Genomic DNA, 17,289 nt, shown 5'->3' with positions numbered 1-17,289 from the left:
ACGAAGAAGAATAAAAGTAAGTTAAATATTCTGTCTCTCTCTCTCTATATATATATCAGTTTTTTCTAGTAGTAGTATTTTGAAATATCAACTGTTTCAATGTGATTATCTCTGCTCAATTCTTACCCTTTAGTACCTAAAACAGGAAAAGGAGCTTGTGTTTAGTACGTAATTAAAGTTGTTTTGGTTCCCTGTGCTTCGACGGTTTTTCTCCGGGAGTTGTGGTTTTCCTCCCTCTGAAAAAAAAATCAATTTTGAAATTTCAATTGGAATTCAGTGGATGGAGAACAGCTTTGTGTTAAATTGTGTTAAATTCTATTGATTTATGCATAATTCATTTTATTTTATGTTTACAGTTTTTTTTTCCTTCGTCCGTTTAAATATATTTTCAATCTACTTTCAAATCTTTATATTTCTTCTTTCTTCTTTTCTTTTTCTTTTCTTTTCTTTTCTTTTCTTTTCTTTTTTCTTTTTCACTTGTTAAACCCTGAAACAACCTCTGGGCTGATCAAACTCAAAGCACGGCTAATCGGTTCACAGATCCAATCCTGAAACAACCTCTGGGCTGATAGCAAAGTCAGGGCAAAGCTAACTCACAGATCGAATTATCATTGAAGAAACCTGACAAACAACTCAATTGAACACTAGTCCCGAAAGTTGAGAGGCAACGCACCCACCCAACAGCCAATTTTGATTCTTTAAAGCATTTCCTTACCTTAAAAAGAATCATTGGATGAAAAATCAAATTGAAATCGGAAATCCAGAAGGCCCGTTCAAATTCGTAGCTGACGAACTCACTCAATTCTGTTCTCTCAAAATAGCAGTATGAAGACAGTGGCTTGTACTGTTAGAGTGTCGATCAATTAAAACTGGATCAATGAAAAGTAATAAAAATACGATGATTGATCAGTTATGGAGGCGGTGTGTTTTTTTCCGGTCGATTACACTCGACGAAATAATGGATTTGGTCATCATATGTCCGCTTGGCAAATTTTGGGCAAATATGGTGCTCTATATTTGCCCATACATTTGCCTATGCAGGCAAAGGTCGGGGTAAATTTCTAATAAATTTGCCATTGCTTTGCCATATATCTGAACACATGGGTAAATATGTTATATATTTGCCCTTAGTTTAGACGCATTTACCCAGTGGGGATATATGATAACCGTTTTTGCCCTATATTTGCCATATTGTCAAATGAAGGGCACATATGAAATCAACTTTGCACTAGGCTTTGCCCCATATTTACCTGGGGAGCAAATACAATACCCCAAACTGAGTATATCCGATGTGAGGTTTCCGTTTCAATTTATTGCAATCAAAACTTTTCAAAACAAATCAATAATTTTTCAACTGAATTATGATGGATGTTGGCTTGTTTTTACGATTTACGAGGGGGGAGTGCATGCAGGTCCATCTCAGTCATATGTGTCAATTTTTTCTCCTAACGCATGACATCAATGTTGCGACCACATTAATTCAATCATTGTTTTGCTTTGATGTCATGAAAGTGAGGTTATATGCGTTGATACACACAGGAAAAAACGCGGACGATGTATTTTTAATATGCGTAAGTCGTACATGCGTTTTTTCCAGTGACAATAAGAAAACTCATTAACCCATTAACCTCAGCTGCATTTCAAACCGCTAACATCTGTAATATTATTTGAAGCATCAATTTTGTTTAGTCTAAACATATGAATTCATCTTTTTTATTGGCAATATATGCAATTTCATTCATAATTATTTTAATTCATCTAATTTTAAACTCATCAAAGAATTCATTCAATTTTCATTTTGACTATCTAGTTACTGATGCACAGTTCAAACAGTTTATTTTTGATAGCTTTGAATATTTTTCCTGGATGATACTTTACTGTCATCTCCATCATCCGTACAATTTACGTTGTAAAGGACAAACAATTAATACTCTTTCTTTGTCAATAACATCGTAAGCAGCAACAAACTGGCTGTGTATCCTTTGTATGGGAATGAATGTAGAGGGCCCTTCCATTTCAAACAAGTTTCTGCACCAAATTTCATGTGGTCTGCCAATCCTGTGTCTTTCTGGATGTCGCTGATACCATCGAACCTTTGCCATACACAATGATTCCTGCTTGCCATCAATTATAATGGTTTGTTTAAGAAAGAAATCGACAACACCGGGGCGCAAGTCAAATGAATCGGTCTCAATACTGCCACTATATTGGCCACACCAACAACTTGCAAGAATGAAGGAAGAACGTTCCAGTCTAGAGTCAGAGGACCCCAGCTTTGTCCCCGAATATCCAATGGTACTAATTCTCTCAAACGTATCGGTAACACATTCAATGACCGAGTGTTGAGGTAAAATTGTTTCATAAGCTTTAAAGAGATATTCTGTATAGTCATCATCAAGAACATCAATGGATCGAGGTGAAAAACATGAGTATGCATTCATATTGCTCCACTCTAAGCAACGTAGTACTTGACCAACTGAAAGATGAAGTGTTGATGGTATTGATGGGATGCTTTCGCCAAGTGTTCCTACTTGTTGTGCCTCCTGAAGAAGTTGAAATACTGGTTGGAAAGTTTCTCGAAATCTCTCTGGTAAAGGGATATCTCTTAGTTCATGCTTTTGGAGAAATTTTCTCATGATTTGTATTTCAACAGATCTATTGTTAGTTCGAAACGCTCCTAAAATCCCATTGAAACGTTCGAAGCTGAAAAGCCAAAATGAATATACAGGCCCGTAATCTAAAATACATTGTTTGAGATGCAGGTGTAGATGCATGTTTGGCGTAACACGTTCCTTTCCATATCTTTTTTCAAACGATTTACAAAATTCCACTAGGTAATCATGTCCTTCTTGTAGCTCTTCAGTTGTAATAAGTGGAGAGCAAAGGTGAAAGCAGGACAATACGAATAACCTCCACAGCTCCAAATCATCTGTTGGAACGATATTCCAAATGCAGAATACAGAATACAAGAGAGTCCATGTTTTCCACTGATCAGCAGTAAATCCTCCAAACGATGTTGATATCTTTTTCGGGAGACGCCCAATAAATGATGGTGCTTTGACGTCATCTACCTTTTCCTGGATTTTATTCAAATTTTCTTTAGAAATAATTGGCGTTTCAGCATTTAGCCATACATTTTTCATTAAATGTTTTGCTGTCCCTAAAAACAAATTGTGCATAGGATCAACAACATGGTAACGAGTACAATCGAAGTAAGGCAACTGTAAGAGTTCAGAATATCTTGTTCCAGTGGAAGTTTCAATTTGGTTTCGTTCATCAGCGGTTGTTGCATTGAGTATTTTCTGAGCCTCTCTTCGGTGCTCTTCATTTGTCCTTGGTGTATCGTCATCTTCGAAACCTGAAAAATCCATGCTACTAAAATCTCCGAGAAAAAATCTTGTGCACTTTGAGCACCCTCGGTGAGCAGTACATCCTAAGAAACCGCAAACTTTTCTTAGTGCAGGAATGTCACAAGCAATACAAAGGAGGGCAGCTCGAAAACATCTTGCTGTTCTACTCCCATGAGGCCGAACTTGGATGCCTTCGTGCCACAATAAGTTCAATTCGGCTACAAGTGGTTGTAAGTACGTATTGATATTCAATTTGGGCTCGTGTGGACCAGGTATTACCCCAACTATTATTACGTTTTCCTCTTTGTACCTTTCTTTTCTCGGAAGATTTAGGAGGACCATATATATGACTCCAACGCTATAGACACTGTGCTTAAAAGGCTGAAACCAGTCAACATTCAGCATAAAATCATAATTATTAGGCTGGGCAAGGAAAGGAGTGCCGTTAAAATATTGCCAATCTTTCCACACTTGGCCATCGTAAATATCAACTAAAATATCGTCCGGTACATTCCGATTTCTCCAAATCTCACATTTTTGTACAAAGTCTGGTCGCTTAATAAAGTGAGTTAGAGTGTCTCTGATGCTTTTATAACAATAAACTTTATGTGGGTACAATTTCGTCTGTCCATTTTTCAAACGAATTTCCTTAAGCAATTCCGCTCCACAAGGTGTGCGGCGAAACAATTGACGGTGATTCGGAAAAGCAATGTGAGAACATGGTTTAGCAATGACACGCCCGAATCTTGTTGTTATGCAGTCTTGAAAACGGTATAGGGTGTCGCATTTCGGACAAACAACATACTTTGAATGCTTATCTTTAAAAGAAAGATAATTTTTCAAGAGTTTGAAGGAGCTCGGGAAAACCAATACTGCGGTTGGGAAAATGATTGGCGAAAGCTCACACAAAACCTGAAAAATCGCTTTAAAAAAGGCGAGGAGAATATCAATGCCTCGGTCTGGTACAGAAAAGTATGCAGACCAAAAGCACACAAACAAGGCAATCCAGTTAATAAGGGTCACTCGGGAACTTGCTTCGACGGCAACGCTTATTTCTGCACTAGATTGTTCAAAATCTCTTTCTACGTCTTCGATATCAAAATCCCAAGTTTCAACCAATCTCCTTCTTTCATTTCCTCTTATCTCTTCATGGTCAGATTCACTGTCCAACTTGTCATCCCAAAACACTTGATCTTTTTCCTCAAAGTCATTTATTCCGTCTCCTTTAAACATAAGCAAATACGATGTATTTTATTCATTCGGCATTGTATAACTGCAACATAGTATAAGATAAAGTCTGAAACCATTATAATACTAGAAAAAAAAATGTCAGTAAAAAAAAACCTCATGGGCTAAGGGACCGGTCATTATTTAAGTTGGGGGGGGGGGGGGGGAGAAAAAATTGGGGGGGGGGGGGGGGGCCTGAAATTTTTGCTAGTGAAAGTCTTGAAATTTAAAAATGACTTTTAGGGAAAACTTTTAAATTTTTTACTACAATCCATGGGGGGTTTTCGATAAACTTGGATGCCTTCAAAGGGGGGGCCTTGAAATTTTTTTGCGTCACTGACAATTACTCCTCCACCCCACCCCCCCCCCCTCCCCCACCTCCAACTTAAATAATGACCGGTCCCTAAATGTACAATTTTGACCCAAATTTTGCTCTGAAAATAAATGATTTCCATTGAAAATAAAATATAAATTTCTAAGTCAGCAAAACAACAATTTATAATTCGTGAAAGAAAAATGATAAATCGAAAATAAAAAACCCAAGAGACATATTAAATAAATTACTTATAATTGTATTTCTCTAACTTGACAAACATGTTTTGCCGGATACCATGCTATCTCAGGATGACCACAGTCATGAATTGATTTGGAGACAAAAATGTACAGCAATATCCATTTGAACATAGTAAATTCTTTTTAGCGTTTTAAATGAGTTATCTCTAGCTATGATTTTATAAACTCTTTGAATGAACCTTTCTGAATGAACACTGAGGTTTTAATGGCTACCATAAGCCGATTACTTAATGATGCACCCTTCTTAAAAGTAACGGTGAAAACGAGGCTAAGATAGAAATAGAAAAGAATCATTTGTACCTCTAACTTAATCTCGCTTCAATAACACTAATGCTTGGTAGTAAATCCAATAGGGGAGCTAGATCATGTGCAAATCAGCCGCTTGTTAAAGATTCAGTCTTTTATCTATGCAGTTTGACTTTAACATTTAAAGATTATATAATCTAATCATCAAATAAACGTATAACATCAATACCTTTTTGTGAAGTAGCTGGTAAGAATTCGTCACTTGATGGTTGGTTTGTATTTGGCACATCAGAGGAGTCTTGATCAGTTTGGTCCAAAACGTTTATCTCGCTGTAGTCATTAGAAGAAGTGTCGTTCTGGCCGTCAATCTCGTGAGTGAAAATACTATCATTTGAGTCTTCGTCGTCATTCCGCTGTAATTGCCATTGATTTGTTAAAGGATCATAAAATTCTTCTTTGTGACGGCAAAATACTCTGTAATGTAAATCTTCGTTACAATGAAAGCAATGATAACGCTTTGACATCGCAGAAGACATTTTGTTTTCCAGAACTATATAATTAAAAAGACGGTGTGTATCATTGGGACAATTACTCAAAATCCAAGCATTTTGAATGGCTAACAGCCATATTCCAGCGTAATAAAGTTCCACGTCCATCAACCACATGCCACTGGACAAAAGCACGCCGGATCTTTATTACCGCGCCCTTTTCCTTAGAGCTGTCACTGTTGGCGGCAGATAATGGTACGATGGTTTTAGAGCTAGAAGCTAATCAAGTTTATTGCAATGATATTTCGTGAATCTAGGCTTTAGAAAAAATTTCATAACTTTATAAAATGGAGCAAATAGCTTTAAGATAATAGATATATTACTTAACATGAATCCTGGATACAACTTCAGCATTTTTATAAGACAGTTATTCCTTTTTTTATTATTAGACTTCATTATATGAACGTACATGTCATCACAAGTCACGTGATACGCCGTGATAGATAGGGGGTAGATCTGTTCGGTGGATGTGCTTATTCGTTCATTCGCCTTTTGGTCACAAACAGGTAACAAACTCTGTCGGTCATCTAGTTTCCCGCACATTCTATATCTTTGCTTATAAATTGCGTTCATTCGTCGCGATCAAAAAATGGGAAGAACATCTACACCTTTACCAGGACGCCCAATGCCAATCCATTCTGTTACTGCAACTACCAGTACAAGCAGTACGAGTAGACATACTGAAAATGGCGCCAATTCTCAAAGGCTTAATATACTTATTCCCTCTGTCCCTGGTGGTAACGAGGATGTGCTAAGAGAACACAGAAATCGCCTATTGCAAGCAACAAGCGAGAATGAGAACGTTGACCCCGACAGCGAAAAAGAAGAAATTTCTTCAAATTTCGAAACGATTGTAAAACAGTTTAAAGAACTGCAAGAACAAAACCGCCAAATACTAGCGGCCTTAAAAGAAAGCCAGCAGGACAAAGACAACAGCAAGACCAAGATTACTGTCTCAAAGGCTGTTGCAGTAAGTAAAGTGGCAATATTTAAAAAAGCAAGCTATTTTTATTGATAATTTTACTGGGAATTCTTGGCGCGAAGAGTAGTTGGTATAATTATGCAGCGGTATAATTTATGCAATGCTAAAATTGGCGGGAAACCCGCCATGGTAGTGGTTAATGCTACCAAACTTTACTATTGATTTCCAATAACAAGACACTGAATGATAATGATAATTTCCTTTTTTGTAAAGGAATTGATTTGATTTCGATTTTTTCCCCAATATTATACAATCACAGCCATAAAAATAATGAAAACATTATTACTATGTCTAAGAATAACTTAAGGTACATCTTATGATTTTAATGAATTATATTATGTTTGAAATAAAATAACATGGAAAAAAAAAAAAAAAAAAAAAACGAAACAAAACAAAGCAAAAACAAATGGATGCTAAAGGAGTAATTGTCGGCCAAATGCCAAAATTTCTAACAAATTTTGTCTCAAGTTTTAATATATGGGTACTTGATATAATTTCAGCTGCCCTTAAAAGTCACTTTCTGACGAGAAGAAAGAGAAACAAAAGAGAGCGTTCAGGGGCCCTTGGAAGGCATCAAAAGATGCAGCGGAAAACACAAAGAAAACAAAATGTGAGTAAACTGAATTTGCAACGATTATGACTTTGTTTAATAAGAAACTTTGACTGACGGTGTTTTTTTTTTTTTTCTTTTTTCTTTTAGCTCCTAAAATCCAGATCCAAGGCAGCGGACTTGTCAACCTCGCTATCACCAGGGGACAAAGAGAAAGTCAAGGCAATTATGAAACTGGAGTATATGTCATCAGAGGAGTCGATGTCAGAGGCGGATGACCAGGCTGATGACGATACAGCGGACAGTGGCTCTGATAACGAAGGGGGCCCTACTAAGCAGAGTAAAGTTTTAATAAAACACCCTCTGCCATGGAGAAGCCCCCTAGCTAATCAGTTCATGGAAAGCATGGACCGAAAGGCAAAAAGGAGGCTGTCAGAGCGCAGTCTCACCATGCTTTTGAAGCGGAAAATCGGGGAGCCGTCAAGACGCCCAAGGCCATCTGGAGGTCCCGAATGGGCATTGAGAGCCTAAAGGTTTTTATCAAATCAAGGGCACTGGGACACCGAACGTGGTTGGGGTTTCTACGAGTTTTATGAATTAAATCTTGTGTCACTGTTCCTCCGTTCCTTTGGCCTGATTTCTAGGGTTTTCGTTCTTCTTTCGATTACTTGAACGTTATACTCGTTTACTTGAAGAAATCCAAAGGTCAAACGGTATAGCAGCGGCTATCTAAGCCTATTGACCTTTGGATTTCTTAAAGTAAACGAGTATAATGTTCAAATAATCGAAAGAAGAAGGAAAACCCTAGAAATCAGGCCAAAGGAACGGAGGAACAGTGACACAAGATTTAATTCATAAAACTCGTAGAAACCCAACCACGTTCGGTGTCCTTAATTAAGTTTTTGCAGTTATAAATGAAGTGTACTACTACAGAATATCTAAAAAGAATCGTACATAAGCCACAGATCGATTGACAACTAAATATATTATGATCTCCTTTCACAAATTCTGTCACAAGATGAAACAAACACCTATAATTAATTTACAGAACTAGCATTTTCAATTAGTTGTAGTTAACAAATTGTTCATAGTTAATCAGTCGTCAAGAAAAGGAAATTCACAATAAAAATGTTTCAGTATGATTTATGTCTTTTTTCCTGCTTCTTAGTATAGGTTAGCTATGTTTAAAGTATGAGGTGGTTGTCACGACATATATCGTTTCTATTTTTTTTGGCCTGCCATAAGTGACAATAGCTGAAGACTGATAATATAGTTAAATTTAGCAAATATGATGAGCATAATTCAACTGAGCAAATATGGCTAAGACGCGCTGGTACATCTAAGGCATTAAGGGGGCATTAATCACATATACGGTCAGAGCATATCGCATGGTATATGTAAGGCATAAATCACATATACGGCCTGGAAAAATACAGGGTATATGTAAGGCATTAATCACATATACGACCTGGGCAAAGACAGGGTATACGTAAGGCATTAATCACATATACGGCCTGGGCAAACACAGGTTATATGTAAGGCATAAATCACATATACGACCTTGGAAAATACAGGGTATATGTAAGGCATAAATCACATATACGGCCTGGGCAAACACAGGGTATATGTAAGGCATAAATCACATATACGGCCTGGGAAAATACAGGGTATATGTAAGGCATAAATCACATATACGGCCTGGGGAAACACAGGGTATATGTAAGGCATAAATCACATATACGGCCTGGGCAAAGACAGGGTATATGTAAGGCATAAAACACATATACGGCCTGGGCAAAGACAGGGTATAAGTAAGGCATAAATCACATATACGGCCTGGGAAAATACAGGGAATAATTAAGGCATTAATCACATATAAGGTCTGGGCAAAGACAGGGTAAATGTAAGGCATTAATCACATATACGGCCTGGGAAAATACAGGGTATATGTAAGGCATGAATCACATATACGGCCTGGGGAAACACAGGGTATACGTAAGACATAAAACACATATACGGGCTGGGCAAATACGTGCACATATCAAATGAGCATTCACATTTACTACCGGGTAAATGTATGGATGATATGATATCTGCTATATATTTGCCGTTTGGGATTTTACTGGGCCATACGGACTTTGCCATCTGTGCCCATGGGATAAATGTGTAGGTACATATCATATACAGTCATTGGGCAAATATTGTTTACTATTAGTCAAATATGATATTTGCCCATATATTTGTCTATATGTTTGCCTACATGACAAATCCATTTTTTCGTCGAGTGTTATTAAGTGCTTTTAATTGACTTTTGACGCCTGCAGACCTGATTACCGCCTATGAAATTACGAATCTCTACTCGGCTGTTTGCTTGCGTTTTTGAAAATAGAAACATGACAATGATTAGTATTGAAACTTTTAGAATGAATAATGAAAAACTAATAAATACATTATTGATTATAAATGTAAAAAAGCTACGCTTCACGTTCATTAACTTTAAGAAAAATGTCTTCAATAAAATTGGACTCACAAGAAGTTTAAACAGATGGATTACTTCTCTCAATATTTTCCTTATAATTGAGATTTGCAAGAACATGACGTTAACTGAGAACTATGGTTAAGCTCTCTTGGATACTCCGCGTTTGCTTGTTTTAATAAGGCTTACTATTTATTTTACAACAGGTTTTTTTCGGAAAATTAATTACGAAGTTATTTGTTTTTCACTATGATTTTAGATTCGAATATATTGCGCGTTGTGATTGGTCGAGTGACAATAAGCACTGCTGATCAGTTTATGATAATTTATAAATAAGATTATTTTGTAGTAATTGATCTAAATTTCTGTTGAAGCTTCAACAGACATAAGGTACTTCATTTATGGAATGAAATGCAAGTACGAGTTTACAGCTCAGAGTGACAAATGATAAATTAAGGTGCTGACACACGGTGCAACATTGCACGCAACATTGCAAGCAACAAATTTGAATCGGGGTGGCACACATTGCAACAAAAAATGTATGGTCAAAAGTTATAAATTTGGTGCAAGCTGATTTGCTGGAAATTTCAAAATGTTGCAGGTAATGTTGCACTGTGTGTCAGCACCTTTTTTCGATAAGTTTGATGTTATAAATAAAATCAAGTATCATATGCCGATGTGTCGACACGTTTGCCATATGATATTCAACGTTTTTGGTAGTTAACGGTTCGCCAACAGTAAAGTCAACAGTAAAGTCAAGTCTTAATGTGATGGTTGAAATCAAACTTTAATTTCAACTTTATCAATTTAAAAATTGATAAAGTTCTATAATGTGATAGTTAATTACGGATTTCTAAAAGCCATCTCAATGTCTGTTAATAGTCCCTTTCACAGTTCCATGCGCCATCTTGAAAGGTAGCCGTGCCCTTTTTAACACCTTGGACAATTATTCACAGGCCTCTATCACTGCAAGCTCACCGTTCGTCTCTCTTCGATGCAAAGGCACGCCTACCTTTAAAGATGGCGAAGGAACCGTGAAGGAGACTATTTCTTAAGAATAGCATTTGATCATTGTGCTGAACTACGATACGACTGAGCTTCTTATCAAATGTAAGGGTCGGAATAGCATTGCATGGATCACATTTTTATGAGGATTTTACAAGAACGGCGTTGTAAACGTTTTCACCGTCAGGTCCATCTGCACTATCACAATATGAGATGCATATACGGACTGTAACGGTTCTTCCATGAGCGAAAAGTCCCTGTTTGAGTATTGCTACTAAGAGCTATTATGTATTCACGCCATACCACAGTGTTTCCAATACTTTACCAACGCACTTTTAATCACAGAAATTCCAATAAAAAGAATTTTAAGACTATTATCTATTTTACCCTATTATCGTTTATATGGAGATAATGTGCTAGTATAATATTCATGTTAAACTTCGAAGCGATATTCAAATTCAACTTGGCTAAAAACTAACTAAAATAAATAAAAAAAGCATTAGCATTAAAAAGTGCGTTTTCACAATTGTGTGCTTAAATCGTTTTCTATATAATGCGTTTGCGGTGCTCCCTGATCACTTGAACGGAATCGTACAATTTACCAACAGCATAGGATGTTGATAGACGTCAAGCAAAGTTTTTCCATGCCAAGTGACTGTAGAATGTCATTGAAAAGTTACTTGATTTCTCATGGGTATTTACATGCTGAAGGTAAAATGGATTTTGCTTCACCATGATACGACACCCCAGCTACACCTTTTTTGAAATCTTTCCAAGCAACAGCTGTACCAGCTTCATTCCCACATTTACCAGCTAACGATGTGATGACATCACGTGATAACACCGTGTTCCAGATATTAACACGGGAGATAGAGCCACAAAGAGCATCTTTAGCTAAAAAACCACCGCCGTATGAATCCTGATCGTTACCAATGGCAACTATGCCGTTAGCTTCTATCATTTGACCATTTGCGTAATTCAGTACAGCGATTGGGAGCACACCATCTATGTACAACTTAACTTCCCCTTGAGAGCTCTCCCAAGTCAGAGCTAGATGATGCCATCTACCGTCAGCACGTATTTTCCATGGTTTGAATTCCCTTAAAAATGGATACAAACAGATAGCTTATAAATCACTGAAATTCAGTCTCATTACATTTTGATAGTTTTATGATATCCATAAGTCAAAAGCAAAGAAATGGCACTTATAAAGATTTTTTGTTACAGTGCGAATATACCAACTAAGGCCACCCAGACAACTTTAATACGAAGTAGACAATCACAATTAAGTATTTAAGCGATAGGATCTGCATAAATTTTCACATTTTCTCCTTCAAAAGCAACACCTCGTGAGTCCACAGCATTTTGACGGCTATTATCCAGGTGTATGTGTATGATCAGGAGTGAACAAGCAACATTTTTAACTTCAGAATAGTCGTCACCATCTTGTTATTCAGCGTCAAAAATTTGCTTTTAACTGTTTGGGTAGTGTAAAGAATTCTTTATTACCGTGTATTCTACAGCCCGCTTACAACCTCACCTCGAGGCCAAGGTCAAGGTCGCTTTCCCACAGGGTAACCGTCTATCATCACAATAGTTTGGTTAATTTACTCGCACCGTAAATTAGCTTACCTCATAATGTTGTTAACTCGTAGTTGAAGTACTGATCCTCGTTGATGAAAAAAGAGTGCGTTATCAATGGAAGGCGTTGAGTACGAAACGAACGAGTGATCAACATCTTTAGTGAGATTGACGAACATACTGACTGTGAAACTTGTCAGTTGATGCGGCATTTTGACCAACAAAACATAATCAGAAGCACTTTGTCTGGTGGGGAAGTTGATGTCAAAGTCTGTGAATAAAGTGAGAAATGAAATTTGACTAATCATATCCACTACAGATGGGAATCAAGGAATACGTAAGCGGCCGTAGAGCACTCGCCTCTCACCTCGATCAGGAGCTTCGGGTTCGATCCTAGACCTACACTTGGCCGGCATCACATATGGGTGAGAAATTGTTGAGTGTTGGCCTTGACTCAAGGGTTTTTCTCTTGGTTCTCCGGTAATTAGTTCTCCCTTTGCAAAACCTAACACGCTAAATTCCAATTTTATCTGCGAGTGCCCTGACTTTGAGCAGCTCAGAGACTATTTCAGGGTATCCATAACACTCAAATGCCACATCTTTTTTGAAATTACAATTGACAGCTGTATTGAATTCTTCCACTCCAAACAAGGGTTGTATAGGTACAACCACGCAGCTAAAGCAAACCAAGAAAGACTCCCATTTAGATTGCATTTCTGTTTACTTTGGTCTGCTACTAAAAGCGTTGTCGTTGTCAACAATTCAGTGAAATCATTTTATTTGCAGCAATGTCCCTTATGGGCTACTGCACTATTTCCATCAGGTACTCGGGTTTTTCGTCCCTGTTCCCTTAGTTTCACTGTGACGCGCTGAATAGTTTCATATCCTATTAATGGCAGCCCAATTATTCTCTTTGTATTCTTATTTCTCAAGATTAGTCTGTCACATCATAAAGTGAGAGACGTCATCCTTACCCATTGAAAGGATCTTAAAATAACGGAAAAATACTGTCATCCTACTCAAGATCAGATTTCTCTAGAGAATCCTTGAAATAAAGCAATATTTCTGGGCTGGCAAAGCTTCAGCATGCCACATGCGCCTTCTGCATGGTGCGAAGAACAGTAAAGTAATGCTTCAATATTATATCATCCACAGTACTGACCTTCACTTGGATATTGACAGCGTTCACCAGTAAAGTCAGGTAAACATTGACACTGGTATCTTTGGTGTGAATCATCAATAACTGGCCGACATGTTCCTCCATTCAGACAGAGATCAGAGGTGCAGGAAGACTAGTAAATAAATAAAATGTAAAATAAGAGCGGTCTTGAGAGAGAAAAAAAACGCATGCGAAGAAAATTACATAGATAAAGACGGAGATGGAAAATCGCTAGTAATAACACAAAAGAAAAGAAAAAAATATCCTTTCAAATAAAATCATTCTGTTAACTCGTAAAGCCGGATGACGCCAAAGGCCAACTGATTATATTAATGGGCTGTCTGTACCTTAGCATCATGATTAGTACGCACCTCTGGACCATAGTAGTAGTAGCCGTGCATTGGTACAACAGAGTCGGGCCTAGACTGTCGCGTCTGGTCGTTTAACTCACACACAGGGATCCCATCATCTCTGTTACTTTTATAGTTAAATGACAAACAACGCTGTTCTCTGGAACAATCCATGAAACAATCGATGTCACTGGAGGTTTCAGCAGACTGGATCACATGACCAAAGAGAGCTTCTTCTGCAGTGTTAAATTTTTGATAAAGAAATATTTCCATTTTTCTTATATCATAGATTATATAATAAATAAATGTTTTTTTTTTTTTTAAATTATAAATTATCATCGATTATAAATAAATCATGTCGGCGATGGCATCGATTATGAGTCTAATATAATTGATTACGAATAAATGTTTTTTCTAATGTCAATAATAATGATGGTACATAGAACATATCGCCATGGGACCCCCACAGTTGCCTCATATGTCAATGTCCGGCTGCCCATCCAGCGTGGTTGGTTCGTGTAATATATTGATTAAACCAATTCCGAGGTTAAGGAAAAATAGGTCGAGGTCGAATTATTTTAAAAGACGAAATATTCACAAAATGGCGTCTATTTTCGTCCCTAATACAGTCCCAAAATGCATTGCAATTTCATTTCGACCAACAAACTCGGAATGGTTAATGCAGAAGACGTTGGATCGAGTCCCGCAAAAGGCATATGATATTTTCCCTTAATGTTTATTGGTACTCGATTGACACATTCATTAGATGTCTTATACGAGCGTAGTCATGCTGGAATCATGTCCAAATTAGTATAGGAAATCGCACGATCTCGAGTACAATTTGGAAATTAATAGACACGAGTAATGTTTTGAAAGTTCTTGTAATTACACGAGCCTTTAGGCGAGTGCAATTAAAGAACTTTCAAAACATTACGAGTGTCTATTAATTCCAAATTGTACGAGAAGATCGTGTGATTTTTTGTTTATAGTTCACTCAACAAAATTTTCGACGCCGTTCATCTTTGTCTATTTGGCGGCCGATTTTCAGTCCATCGCGCAACTAAAATGCATAAAAAAGATTAGTTCTTACAGCTTTAAAATTTTATTTATATGTTTTTTAAGTACAAAATGATAGAAAATAATTGTTTTGATATTGTTTTGGCCGTGTTGCCATAGCGACTTAATTCGGTACTCCTACGGAGTACAATTAACGCTATAATTGTACTCCTCTCGACCAATCAGAGTCGAGTAATTTTGTTGAGTGTACTATAAGTTATGAAACGATTTACTTAGAAAAAAAGCGGGAAAACAATTAAATCCAATTTTGTTCCCATCCTCTTAGAAAGTATAAGATTTATGTCTATTTTAAGCCGCAATTTACTTGTTTTATTAAGATGAGGAAAAAGGAGAAGAAAAACATAAGATTTATGTCAATTTTAAGACGCAATTTACTTGTTTTATTAAGATGAGGAAAAAGGAGAAGATAAAGTTATTATATACCTTGAGCACTTCGCTGGAACATTTTCTTTCTTGTGTTGGTGTTTTCGGCGTTTACTGTTACAACGAGAAGCGATGTGACAACCACAGGAATACCACACCAAAACAAGACTCTTCTCATGTTTCCTGGTTGAGCTCTTTTGGAAAGATCCAAAAATACAAAAAATGAAAATATCTAAAATTTCATTGTACGCAAGCATTTGATTAGCTCAATAGATAGCTAAAGGCTTCGGCTTGCGGCCGTCTTCAGTTCTCTAAAAATTTGACTCAATCACCATATTTCTTTGGCGCATTTTTGCTTTATTGCTTTATAAGATTCTTATTTTATCCCAATCGATTTTGGCGATTGGCGTGTTCATATAAGTAGGATTTGTCGGTGTTACTCTAGCATGTCATTTAATCGGATGCTCGGATGCTCCATCTTCTTTGTGTTAAGTCGAATCTCCAAGGCACTCCAATATATAACAACTGTTATCTTTCCGTTGAGCACGAAGATATATTTCATACTTGTACGTTTACTGATGATAACCCTGAAGATGGCCGCCAAGGCCGTAAACTTAGTTGAATATCAAAAATACAAACGAAGATGAAACTTTATATATTGAAATTATATATAAAAAAAACGTTGCATGCACATGGCTTACTTTATCTATTTAGTTTTTCTTTTTGTGCAAAATTGGTAAACATGTACCTCGAATGCTTGTTTTGCCGTCGCAATAAAGATTCTTTTTTCTTCTTTTGCAGCTCATTTAGAGCATAACATTAGAAATTTCTTTTCGTTTTGTTTTTTTCCCCTTCGATATATACATTCAATAACCGCGACGATTAACAAGAGATTGGCTGAACGTGTCGTACATTAACTCAAATAATTAGAAATAAGATCTAGCTAAAGAAAATATATACCTGCAGATTCGGTGAAGGTTGGTTGCCGTTGGTTTAAGCAAGACAGTTCAGTTTTACCAGTCGACAGCAATACAGCAGTATACCGTAGGGCAGACCAGATTTTACATATTTATGTCATCTTAGTTTTAAGAATACAATAAAACATGATATAAAGAAAACATTTTTGACATAACATTGGTGTAAAACTGAATAGTGTCAATTTATTGATTAATCAGCTGGATGCGGCTTCATTTGTCAATGAAAAATGGCGTTCAATTTATCTCGGATGAAAGTCAAAAAAAAATCTTTAAATCAATAAACAAGCGCCAAAATTATTTATAGGAAAAAGTCTACTGTTCTAAAGCAACAAAGAATTCGGAAGTTAAATCATGAAATTACATATACGATATGCATTGGTGCGTGCTTGCCCATACAGGGCCAACTTGACATGATCAGTCGGATAGCGCAATCCACCTTTCGCACAACCGGGCCCAGTTTGCTGGCCGAAATTTTTTTTCGGTTAAAAACTTGCTTCATGAAATCGTGACACAATTCGCATCTATAACTTTCCAAGCAATAATCACCTTAGTACTTATCGTCGAGATATTTTTCCCCGAAGAGTTTGAAGTTCTCAGTGAGGAATATACTAACGTTTTAAAAAAAGCATTGACAGTAATTTCTTCAGTAATTCTTTTCTTTATCACCAACCGTATTTGCTAGTGTTTACTTTCTAGCAGGTGAGTTTTCAAGGTGGGGATTAAATTGAATTGGCACATCACATCGTCATAAAGCGGGATGAAAATTGATTGAAGAAATGCCAAAATCACAAGAAATATAGTTTATTATGTGTTCATTGTAAAGAC

The 17,289-nt window shown here is 36.8% G+C and overlaps 3 protein-coding genes across 3 annotated transcripts; 1 reads left to right on the top strand and 2 right to left on the bottom strand.

Moving 5' to 3' along the window:
- Nucleotides 1-711: 711 nt before the first annotated feature.
- LOC148908759 (uncharacterized) lies at nt 712-6,061 on the bottom strand. The gene is made up of 3 exons (XM_089035961.1): nt 5,626-6,061; nt 4,156-4,573; nt 712-715 (listed from the first exon to the last, which is right to left on the bottom strand). The coding sequence occupies exons 1-3, from the start codon at nt 6,059-6,061 to the stop codon at nt 712-714; spliced, it is 858 nt and encodes a 285-aa protein (XP_088892087.1).
- A 719-nt stretch (nt 6,062-6,780) lies between these two features.
- On the top strand, nt 6,781-8,239 carry LOC148908758 (uncharacterized). Its single transcript, XM_089035181.1, has 3 exons — nt 6,781-6,914; nt 7,427-7,536; nt 7,627-8,239. Exons 2-3 carry the CDS (start codon nt 7,507-7,509, stop codon nt 8,005-8,007), a joined length of 411 nt encoding a protein of 136 aa, XP_088891307.1. The 5' UTR covers nt 6,781-6,914; nt 7,427-7,506; the 3' UTR covers nt 8,008-8,239.
- A 2,544-nt stretch (nt 8,240-10,783) lies between these two features.
- On the bottom strand, nt 10,784-16,566 carry LOC116293321 (C-reactive protein-like). The gene is made up of 6 exons (XM_031700737.2): nt 16,448-16,566; nt 15,548-15,681; nt 14,069-14,283; nt 13,701-13,830; nt 12,590-12,809; nt 10,784-12,057 (listed from the first exon to the last, which is right to left on the bottom strand). The coding sequence occupies exons 2-6, from the start codon at nt 15,663-15,665 to the stop codon at nt 11,646-11,648; spliced, it is 1,095 nt and encodes a 364-aa protein (XP_031556597.2). The 5' UTR covers nt 15,666-15,681; nt 16,448-16,566; the 3' UTR covers nt 10,784-11,645.
- Nucleotides 16,567-17,289: the final 723 nt, after the last annotated feature.

The sequence above is a fragment of the Actinia tenebrosa genome, unplaced genomic scaffold (genome assembly GCF_029948245.1).
Source record: "Actinia tenebrosa isolate PJP-AT-01 unplaced genomic scaffold, QUT_ActTen_1.0 PGA_scaffold3__52_contigs__length_22856419, whole genome shotgun sequence".
NCBI classification, from domain to species: Eukaryota; Metazoa; Cnidaria; class Anthozoa; order Actiniaria; family Actiniidae; genus Actinia; species Actinia tenebrosa.
Note: the sequence above shows the minus strand (reverse complement) of the source record. Positions and strands in the feature narration are given on the sequence as shown.

What these genes read in the sequence shown, in the direction of transcription:
- LOC116293321 (XM_031700737.2), bottom strand. Translation starts at nt 15,665, where the DNA reads ATGAGAAGAGTCTTGTTTTGGTGTGGTATTCCTGTGGTTGTCACATCG. An exon ending in GTTCCAGCGAAGTGCTCAAG is followed by an intron (nt 14,284 to 15,547) that starts GTATATAATAAC and finishes TTAACACTGCAG; the next exon opens with AAGAAGCTCTCTTTGGTCAT. An exon ending in CGAGTTAACAACATTATGAG is followed by an intron (nt 12,058 to 12,589) that starts GTAAGCTAATTT and finishes TCCATTTTTAAG; the next exon opens with GGAATTCAAACCATGGAAAA.
- LOC148908759 (XM_089035961.1), bottom strand. Translation starts at nt 6,061, where the DNA reads ATGTGGTTGATGGACGTGGAACTTTATTACGCTGGAATATGGCTGTTA. An exon ending in ACCAGCTACTTCACAAAAAG is followed by an intron (nt 4,574 to 5,625) that starts GTATTGATGTTA and finishes TTATGTTTAAAG; the next exon opens with GAGACGGAATAAATGACTTT.
- LOC148908758 (XM_089035181.1), top strand. Translation starts at nt 7,507, where the DNA reads ATGCAGCGGAAAACACAAAGAAAACAAAAT. An exon ending in AAACACAAAGAAAACAAAAT is followed by an intron (nt 7,537 to 7,626) that starts GTGAGTAAACTG and finishes TTTTTCTTTTAG; the next exon opens with CTCCTAAAATCCAGATCCAA.